Here is a 10,331-nt window from a genome sequence, read left to right on the forward strand (position 1 = left end):
GGGGGGGGTCGTGATGGTGATGGGGCCTGATGGGCCACGGGTCTCCGGCCTCGCGCCTCGCCCCCCGGCAGCCCGGTCCAGCCCGCTCGTTAACCTGACGAGTCTGTTTCCCGGCCGGAGGAGCTTCATAGCGAGAGCAGTGCGCCAGAGGCGCGGCGGTGCCCCTGGCCCTGGCCGCCCACTGAGCGGCTCACTAGTGACTCGCGGAGAGCGCGCTAATGGCTCACCGAGTGAGAAGAGTGGGCCACTTCTGGCTCACTAAGGAGCTCTCTATTGTCTCTCCGAGTAGCTTCAGCTTTCGGAAAGAGGGAAAAGGAGTTGTCCTCACTTCATTGGATTACTTAGAGGCTCATCACAGTTTAGTGTCTCGCTGGTGGCTTGCGTGCGGCTCACTGCCGCTCCCATAGGAGAACGCGACTGGATGCGCTGCTAGCCGAGCCGTTGACTTTGGCCCTGTCGTGGCTCACTAGTTTGCTTCTTGTGGCTAACTAGCTGCTTCTTGTGGCTGACTGCACCTTTCGGCGAGTAGCCACTCATGGCTGAATTCGCTGATAGCCCGCAGCCATTGACTGGCTTCCCAATGGCTCACTTTATAGTGGGTTCATTGTGACTCAATGCAGCTCACGAGTAGCCACTCGGCTGGATGCGCTGCTAGCAGAGGCAATCTTCTGGCCTCGTTTGATGGAAGTGCAAAGTGCGTTTGGTTGGATTCGATTTCCGGCGCGGTTCAGGAAATGACGGAACGGCCGAGCCAACGGGCGGCGTCGGGCTCCCTCACAGGCTTCAACAAGGCTGTGAAAGTGCGCTTCAAAGAGACCACCGCTAAACACTTTATTTCTAAAGGGACCCCTTAAAAAGAGAATTTGCAATAGCTTTTGACTAACAAGTGTTCAACCGAATCATTCAACAAAAGTTTCCCGAGTCGTCTCATCGCACACACAGATCAGCTTAGTCGAATTTCTTCACTTCACTAGATCATCATTTGGCACGGCCGAGCACGCACGACTGTAAGCGTTTGTTTCCTGACGCTTCCCCTCCCCCCTCCACTTGGCCTCTTTCTCTTACACTTTATCGCCCTAATGCACCGCGCCGCTCACCCTTCTTTACTGGAAACACCTGCTTCCGCTGGAAAGTCTCCAGCGCCGGACGGAAAAGTGTAACTCAGCCAGCTGCTCGTCCAGGCGCGCGGGGCGCGGGGGCCCCCGCGCCGCTGCGCCCGGGGGCTGCGCCGCCGGCTGGTTCAGTCCACCGGAAGTGATCAGGAAGTGGGGGTGGGTGGGGGAGGGGACAGCGGGCTGAGGCTGGCGCCATGGCGCCAGTGCCAAATCACGGCCCGATTCATCCGCCGTCATAACCTATACTTTGGTCTCGGTGCGCCGCCACTCCCGCCCCCCACGACGCGGCGCCGACGGCAGCACATTACGTCGCGATCGCCAGAATGGGGGGAAAATATCATGTTTTCGTTGTGTTACTTTTTTTAAAAATTACTGCGGCGAAAGAGAGGCTCCGAGGTCAGCCGTGCGTGAAACGGCCGACGGAGCAGACGGAGGCACGCGCGTACACCGGGTCTGGTCGGCCCAGTCGGCCCCTGTGGAGGCGGGTCGGGCCGCCCGGGGGCGCAGCCGTGCGCGTTGAGTTGCCTACCCCGTCCACCGCAGGCGGTCGGGGTTAGCCAGCAAGCCGACCGACGCGATACTCTGCGCATGCAAATTTAATACACATTTTAAATCCCGCGCCTATTTAATTTATGGCTTTTGAAATCAATTTCAACCGTTAATAAAAGATCTTCACACGCTCGTGTGTTACTGTTATTACAATCACCACATCTCCGCCGTTTTTGTTCTGCAGGGGGACCGCTGTCGTCGCCCAACGCGAGCAAGAAGTCTTCCTTCTCGTCGGCCTCGTCGCCGACGGGCCCCGGCGGGGCGATCGCCCTCAACGTGCTGTCGAACGGCGCGTCGCCCACCACGGTGACGGCCGTCACCACGCCCACGGGCACCACCATCCACAGGCCACCCTCGAGCCACCTCAAGGTCACGCCTCAGTCGCGACTGTCCCAGTGTGAGTAGTGGACGTGAGGTCCTGCCTGAGGCAAAACAACCCAATATTCAATTCCAATATTGTTTACTTTCAAAATGTATCTCACACCATTGCTTAAAACAAACAAACCAAACAACCCCCTTTTTTTTTTCGTTAACAAAACAAATTTTGTGAACAGTTTTCCTTTCAGTTCGCCGGAGGCGCTCGTCCACCGAGTCCGAGTGCGCGCGTGAGAGCTCGGACGGCCACCTGGAGCTGCGCGAGTTCGGCCGCGACATGACGCCGTCGCCCACCTTCGAGGAGCAGGGCAACAAGCCCAAGCTCATCTCCAAGATGGGCAAGCGGAACATCAAGGCACAGGCGAGTACCCGCTGAGCGGAAACCTGTCGACCGTAGAGCATAGTTGCCTGCTTCTGCTTCGGGGACGCGGAGGGCTGCTGCCGGGAGGGGGGGATAGGGGGGGATGCGGCGGTCTGCGGGATCCGCCCGCTCTCCCGCGTGCTGTAGAGTAGAGACGCTGTCGTCGAGGAGCTTACCTGTACCAGTGCGTCCCGCGTCCCACCCGTCCCGGTGTAGAGAGAGGAGAAGATCAGGGAACTAAATTGAGTCAAATCCGCGAGGCGCGCGCGTCAGTTCTGTCTGTCTGGCTGACTCTGACTCTCTCTCTCCTTCTCCCCCCCCCCCGCATTTCCACTAGCCCAGTAGGTAATTACTAGCCGCCCGGCGGCGTGGCGGTGCGTGGCGCTGCAGTGCTCGCTGCGCGCTCAGTGGACCGAGTCTGCCAATCGCGGTTGGTTTTACCGCTCCCCACGCTTTCCTGATGGCTAGGCTGACCCCCGGGCTGCCCACCTGTAAAGCTCCAACACTGCCAAATACGTCGGCAGAGACCTGTATCAGACCCAATGGGGCGTTTGCTACGCGGCAGCCTATGCCAAATTTGTTCCCACTCCTCCTTCTGTTCAAGCGCTTGTACTGAAAAAGCTAAGGTAGGCCTTAGAGCACTTTTTAAAAGTGCCCTGCCCGCCCAGATTGCACGAGACTTTAGCATTTCGCACCTCTAGTGCATTGAAAAGTCTAAGTAGGGTGTTAAATTTGTCATGCTCTGCCCTGCAGAGGCATCAAAATTATTAGCATCCTTCAAAGGTCAAAGGTGCGAATATGCCTAACTCCTGCCTATGTGGTTCAGTTGATTAATTAGACATCTTTGCCCGTGCAGGTAGCCATTAGACAATAGAAAGTAGATGCGAAAGGGTAGAGGTAGAGTTAGAGGCGCGTAGATGTGAACACCATGTGTACAGCATTTTGTCTAGAGCACGCGCGTTACCACACCAATACTATGTCTTCGCAGTTTTTCTCTTGATGAACGTTTTATCATCTAGTTTGGGCTACCCCCTGACCCACAGGTCCAAAAAGGAGCGTTTCAAAATTGGAACCACCTCGTTCTCGACTCAACCAAACGCCTTGAAATGGGATAGGGGAAAAAAGTAAGAGCGACCGCTGGTATACTTGACTATTAATTATACAATTGTTCGTGTGTATCTGCATACATATTCATGTGCGTACTAAAAGAAGGAAATGAGATGCAGCTATCGCGGTCGGTCCGACCTCCTCAGTCTGCCTCCACCTGTCATGACCTTCCGCAGCGTGTTATCTCTGACAATAAAGCGCAGCTCGGCGCCTCGAGGCCCCACTTCAAACTCAGCCCGCGTGTTTTCTGACCCCGCTGCTGCTGCTGCTGCTCACGTATGCTTCGGAAATTCTTGAGTTCAGGCGAAACGGGGGGGAAATGAGGGTAGAGGGTGCGGGGGGGAGGAGGCAAGGCAAGGCAAGGCGAGGCAAGGCGCCTTCGACCCCCTGCTGACTGTGGTACTGTTGACTTTGCTCGTCGGGCACTGTAACGTGGGATCCGGCCCGGGCGCCGGGCACAACGGGGTGCGGCGAGGTGGGGGCGGAGGGCATTCGCACACGTCATGGCGGCACCCCGCCACGCCCCGCCACGCCCCGCCACGCCCTCCCCCCCCCCTCCGACGCACGCGGGCTGCAGTCCTTTCATTTCCTGCTCCCTTGAAGCCCTGCCGCCCCGCCTCCCTCCCCGCGCCCTTTCTCTCTGCTCTCCCCTAACTCTCGTCGCCTCCCGCATGTCCCTCCCTCTCCTCCCCACCTCTTCATCCCCTCTCCTACTCTGTCCCGCTGTCTTTTCCCGCTCCCCCACCCCCTCTCTTCATTTTGGCTCCGACGGCATTCCGGGTCCCCAGCGCCCTGCCCGTCCTCCCTGTCACCAGCTACACCTCCCCTGCCCCCGAACCCCCCTCTCAGGTGTGTCACGAGGAAGCTAACAACTGACCTCCCCAGACGGTACAGTAGTCGTGCTGTCCTCCCTGTTCGGTCGGACGCCGTCCTTCCCCGGGGATAATGTGACAGGCGACAGCTCGCCAAGTGCCCTGAATGAACCCGTACAGCGCCCCACTCTGTCCCCGCCTGTCCCAAAAGCAAACCCCCATATGCGATTACTGTCCCTCGTGTCCCGCCTCGGGACAAGGAGCGCCTGACTGGGACGGGCGGACACTGTCCAGCGGACTGTCCAGCGGACTGTCCACAGGGGCGCCCAGTCAGTCCCCCCGAGGGCCCCGCTGGCTCCTCTACGCCCCCTCCCACCTCGCCCCTTCCCTCCCTCCCCAAGCAGCACTTCCGCGTTTTGGGAGCTTGTCGTGCGGCGCTGTGCTTATTATATGGAGCCCTTTTCCGTTTGGCCTAATTTGTTTTTGTCAAGGTCAGTTCCGTTTGCTACTCGCTCATGACGGTGTCTCTTTGGGTTGCGCAGGTCAAGCGTTTCCGTCGTGTAGACTCGAAGAACTCCAAAGACTCTGGACACACAAGGGTAAATTTTTTCTTGAGCGACGTCCTCCCAAAACTGTTTTTGGGGGGTTGGCATTAATGCCGGACATCCACATTTGTTATTTTTCCCTTCAGTCACGTGAGGTTCGCACCTGCGGAGCGATTGTAACGTAATGATGAATAAGTAATGCGTATATGCTGCTCACTAGGAAATAACACGTTGTTTTGAATGCAGTACTCAAAGTTCGGCTTTGTTGTTGTTTGAACCAAATTGCACTATACCCTGCACTACATTATTCTAAGTAGAGTAGACGTTAGAAGAACAAAAATGAAGTACTATTTCTAATGTGGATGGTCGCATGGCCTGCATGGCGCTCCCCAAGCCTCGCCTTGCCCATCCTGACTGTGCATCTCCCCGCTGCAGGTGAAACGCTTCCGCATGGAGACGAAGGCGGCCAAGACCCTGGGCATCATCGTGGGTGGTTTCATCTGCTGCTGGATGCCCTTCTTCACCATGTACCTCGTGCGCGCCTTCTGCCCAGAGTGCATCAACCCCACCGTCTTCTCCGTCCTCTTCTGGCTCGGCTACTGCAACTCGGCCATCAACCCCTGCATCTACGCGCTCTTCTCAAACGACTTCCGATTCGCTTTCAAGCGCATCATCTGCAGGTGGGTGCTTGGCTGATTTACCAAACTTTTAGGAGCAAAATATTGTTTCCGTTGGAATATTCTTAACGTTTTTAATGTTTTGAAAGTACAAGTCCATAATGTTGAAACATGTGCATTTTGATAATTTTTTAAAAAAATCAACAACAAAACATATATCACTGTTTTAGGTGCCTGTGCGGTGCTGGCGGGCGCAAAAGCAGTCAACGCAGCAACCAGACGCGGCGCGGCTCTGACGGCTCGCAGCTGGGGGTGCGGGGCGCGAACGCCAGCGCCCACCACCTGCACGCGGGCCTCTCCAGCTACGCATCGCACAGCGGGGGTGGTGGCGCGGGCGGCGGCTCGGGCGCGTCCGGACTGCTGGGGGCGGGCGCTGGAGCGGGCGGAGTCGGGGGCGGCGCAGGGGGCGGCGTGAGCGTTGCCCACGACCAGCACCTGCCCCACTGCGCGCAGCACCCGGCCAACGCCAGCCGCGCCTACGGCCTGCTGGCCGGCGACGACAGCGACCTCAACAACGGTTCCGACTCCAGATGACAAAAGAGGAAGCGAACTGACTTCCGCTAGGTCAGCTGTCCGTTCCGTCCGGAGCAGCGAGGGGTAGAACGGAGTGCACTGTGAAGAAAAATCTGCAAGTAAACTGGTTTATTGTTTCAAATTGTCGGATAAAAGACACTGGAAGTTCAGTTTTAAACTGTCCCGTAGAGTGTACGACAGCAATTTTCACAATATTGGCAATAGGTTGTTTTTTGCAGTGTGCTCTTTTCTCTTCTTCTCTCGACTCCTGGAGTGCCTTGTGATGGAGAGGTGGGGGAGCGGCCGACATTCAGTGTGCGGGTGCCTGTGTGTGGTTGTTTGTGTGCGCGTGTGTGTGTGTGTGTGTGTGCATGGGCGTGGGCGTGTGTGTGCGTAGGTGAGCTGTTGATGTGAACGTATGTATGACCTTTCCCCCGGGGGACGCGGGGCGTTGAGTGAGTGGCTCGAGTGGGTGTGCGTTGCGCGTGCGGCCCAATGCGGCGGTTATGAATGAGGCATGCGGAGCGTGAGCGTGAGCGTGCGTGTGTAAATAGTAGCCATACGTGTAAATTGTAATGGAGTGAGCGTGTGCATGTGCTGCGTGTGTACATGTGTGTATGGCCGGGTATTCCCACACGTGGCGCGGTCGAGAGTGTGCGGAAATTTTCCGGATGATTTAAGTTATTTGTAAATAAGAGAAAGAAAGTAGAATCTACGAGTTTTCATACGAGTGAAGACTGTGGAGCTGCACTTAGCTGTTCCTTACATTATGTAAACGATAACCTTTTTCTGTTGATGGCCAAACCCTTTTGAGGCTGAGTGCGTGTGAAGACTATTTTATTTGAATTCCTTCAAAGATTTATTTAAGTATGCGACCTTAATGTAATGAATTTGCCTTGAGAAAAGGACCGCCACTATCTATGTGTTCCATCGACTCGATGTGCTTATGTCAGAATTACTTAACGCCCAAGGCCAGTGTAAATATTTAATCATAAACCTTCTGCCAAATTGTACAGATTAAAAGCTAGAATGTATTTTTAAATGCAGTACCTTATGAGCTCGTTTTCAAAATGGAGGAGCATTCATGATTTGGTGTTTCATTGGAAATTCATGGATTGTATCTTTATTATTACTAAAATGCCCTCTAACCCGGCTTATTTGTTGAAGTAGAATACCCTTTGAAATTCTGTAAGAATTACGTCCATGATGCAGCTGATTAGCTGTGTATATTTCCTCCCCATTTGTGTGAGGGACACGCTGACGAATGTTTTCCCGTTGTTTAGCATAACTGCGCCTAGAACAAACTTTGCTAGGACCAGTTTATTTGGAAACTTTTATTGTAAGGGCCTATACTCTAGAATTTTACACAAAATGTACTTTCCAGTTGACACTCGAGGATATGTGATTAAGAGGCTACCGTGCGAGTGTCACGATGAAGCTACGTATATCTCAGTGAACTGGTGACTGAACTAAGTTTTCTTATAAAAGTCATTTTTTAAAAAAATATGTTTAAAAAAAATATTTTCTGGATGAAAGTCCACAAAGGAAGACGATACGCTTAGCTGCAGTAGAGAATGTTTCGCCCCCAAGATCGAGCACTTCTCAGTGCTCGTGGGTGGGACTAGTTTCATGTGTGTCTGTGTGCTTATTTGTGTGTATGTACTTTTATGTAAGTGTCTTCACCGAAAAGATGAATAAAATGAATCAGCAAACTTAAAGCTGGTGGTTCATTTCTGCAGGGGAGCCAAGGTACGTACCTCGGTCGGTAACGTACGCTGGGGTACGTACCCTGGATACCATGCCCGTGCCGTATGGGTATGATCTCCGAGTATGGGTTACATTCACTGATAAACTAAGTGCTCAACACTTGTCAGTGTGGAACTGCAAGTTAAATACTTGCAAGTGCGCAACTACAAGTTGAATCCTTGCAAGGGTGCAACTCGGTAGGAGTGCATCTGCCAGTGTGCAACTCCTCGGTTGAGCACTTCTTACACAGTGAGCGTACAATCTAAGGAAGTGTTCAACCAGGGAGTTGCACACTTTCAAGTGCACACCTATCGAGTTAAACACTTGCGAATATGGAATTACACACTTGCACGTATCCAACTTGCAGTTTCACACTTACAAGTGTTGAGCAGTTGAACACTTAGTTTATCAGTGTACCCGAGGGCCCTAGGGTACGTTACCGACCGAGCTACGTACCACAGTTCCCCTGCTGAGGGGCACTCCCATTTAAATTCTCACTATATGTATAGAAATGCCACTGACTGAATACATTTTCAAAGTTAAAAAGAAATTCGTGAATGTATATTTGGTGCTTATGGTCAAATACAACAATTAGCAATGGCATGGAAAAGAATAAAAATTCCCCTTAGCACACTAGGAATGTTCCTTCTCATTATGCGAGACATAAGCCCCGGTGATCCGAATAACTTCCCACAAAACAGCGAAAGTATGATCTTGAGAGGATGCCAGACTCCTTTACCATCACAGAGATCGTGTCAAATAAAAACTATTGTAGTAATTTATTTTGATTGTACACAAACGTCATTTTGGACTTATTAACAATAACGTCCTGTAATAAGTTGCACCGAAATCGTTGTTATGCCAAATGGATTGCTGGCTTGTTTCCTTGTCTTGGTTGTTTCCGTCATCCACTCGACGATGTTCTTTCCTTTGTCTTCATCACCATCATCATCATCTCTCTGGTCCACGTTTCTCCGTCTTTCTCTCTCTCGCTCTCCCACGATGGTATTGTTTGATGGGATCCTGCTGATATCATCTATTCGCCACCGCCGCCGGAGCACAGGGCCTCGATGAGGACGCTGGTGGCGACGTTGCCCTCGTCGTCGACTCCCAGAGCCTCGTAGGCGGTGTCGAGGTCGTCGTTGTTGAAGGGGTCGTCACCCTCGGTGGTCAGCCTCTTGCGGAGCCTGCGCAAAAGGATTCACTTGGTTAGCACCCGGGCATTAGCCTTATGGGACGCAAATATTTGCTCACCGTACCCTTCACCTTTAGAAAACATTCGTGACGGTGCTGAGAAACGTCGCAAGAGAATTTTTTTTGTTACTTCACCCACAGCGTTACGCTCGCCTAGACCACGACCACCGCCCAAGGACCCCCCTTCTTTCTCTCGTAGACAAAACTAGGTCACTACTCGGGCGTGAAGTCAGCCTCGCTTAACTGAACTAACTCGACTTTGAACGCGAGCGTAAATTTGGCGGGAGGCGGCAAGAAATATGAGTACGAGCCCGTGGGAGCAAACTAGCATGAGAAAGGGGTGGCGGGAGGTCGGGGGTAGGGGAGCAGACATCCCCTTACCGCGCGGCCGCGCACTGCAAGGCTCCCTCAAGTGGGGGAACTAACATATGTTACCTGACCAAAGTTGTTGGCCGGCCAAACTTCCTCGGCGGAGCGCAGCACCGCCTTCTCGAGTTGAGCCGAGTGTTGTCAGGGGGCGGTTCGTAAATTACGTCACAAAACCGAAACAACCGACCGAAAAGGGGGGGGGGGGTTCGAAGGGGAGCAGCAGATGCAAGGGAGGGGGGAGGCGTTCCCGCGGAGGTGTACTCGCCGTTTGTTACCTTACACACGCTTTGGTTTCGGCGCTGCCCCGTTGTTTTATGGTAATTTCTCCTGCCCTCCTCCACGGCAGTAGGGGCGCGCGGCGCTGGCGAGTTACGTCAGCCGTGCGCGGGAATGCATGCTTGTCCGTTCACAAGCTAAAATTAGCCCTCTGTACAGCCCCAGTGGTTGTTACGGACAGTATGATTGGGACTCAGCACACAGCAAAATCAAAACAAGTTTGTTTTTTTTTTTGCTTGTTTTTGTTTGCCACATGATTGCGGCGTGGTTTCCAATACTGTTAAACAGAGGCATCGAAACAGACATAAGGTTTTTCGTGGGTTCAACCCCCGGCCTCCGCCTTCCCCCCAACCATCCACAACGCCCCACCTCGGACAGTGACCGCCGGTAGTTTCTCTCCGAGAGCTCGCAAGGGCCGCTCCTTCCTTTTAACACTCTACGCAGCGCCCCTTCGCACTCTTTCGAATGAACCCAGCGTAAATTTTCTGAAACGCTTTCCCTACCCTATCCGTCCCTCTTCCCACTCCATCTCTCCTACCACTACTCCACGCTTACCTTCAACTCTTTTATTTTAAATTTGTTTTCTTGTCCGTGTTTTGTGGACGCTAGTGGCCTGGCTGCGCCAGGGTTGGCGCGCTGTTTGCAGGGGATAGTGTTGTGCGTGCCACTGCGCGCCACTACGCCCCACCCCA

At 53.5% G+C, this 10,331-nt stretch overlaps 2 protein-coding genes across 5 annotated transcripts in view; one reads left to right on the forward strand and one right to left on the reverse strand.

Annotated features, from left to right (window-relative positions):
• The window catches only part of LOC113212950 (octopamine receptor Oamb), a 137,492-nt gene extending 129,720 nt beyond the window's left edge, over positions 1-7,772 (forward strand). For 2 of the 4 annotated variants that reach the window (XM_052272551.1, XM_052272550.1), the window contains 5 exons: positions 1,849-2,061; positions 2,219-2,400; positions 4,862-4,918; positions 5,300-5,544; positions 5,712-7,772. In XM_052272551.1, coding sequence (XP_052128511.1) covers positions 1,849-2,061; positions 2,219-2,400; positions 4,862-4,918; positions 5,300-5,544; positions 5,712-6,075 — 1,061 coding nt within the window. In that variant the 3' untranslated portion in view covers positions 6,076-7,772. The remainder of the gene's footprint in view (positions 1-1,848; positions 2,062-2,218; positions 2,401-4,861; positions 4,919-5,299; positions 5,545-5,711) is intronic. The other 2 variants (XM_052272552.1, XM_052272553.1) reach the window with 2 other exon arrangements.
• Positions 7,773-8,560: 788 nt separating this feature from the next.
• LOC127750571 (myosin regulatory light chain 2-like) lies at positions 8,561-8,987 on the reverse strand (the record flags this gene model as incomplete). Its single annotated transcript, XM_052272554.1, is given in 1 exon segment — positions 8,561-8,987. A coding segment is annotated over 1 exon segment (151 nt), but the record flags the coding sequence as incomplete, so codon positions are not given.
• Between the last annotated feature and the right edge of the window lie 1,344 nt (positions 8,988-10,331).

Source organism: Frankliniella occidentalis, unplaced genomic scaffold (assembly GCF_000697945.3).
Source record: "Frankliniella occidentalis isolate FOCC.00 unplaced genomic scaffold, Focc_3.1 Scaffold211, whole genome shotgun sequence".
NCBI classification, from domain to species: Eukaryota; Metazoa; Arthropoda; class Insecta; order Thysanoptera; family Thripidae; genus Frankliniella; species Frankliniella occidentalis.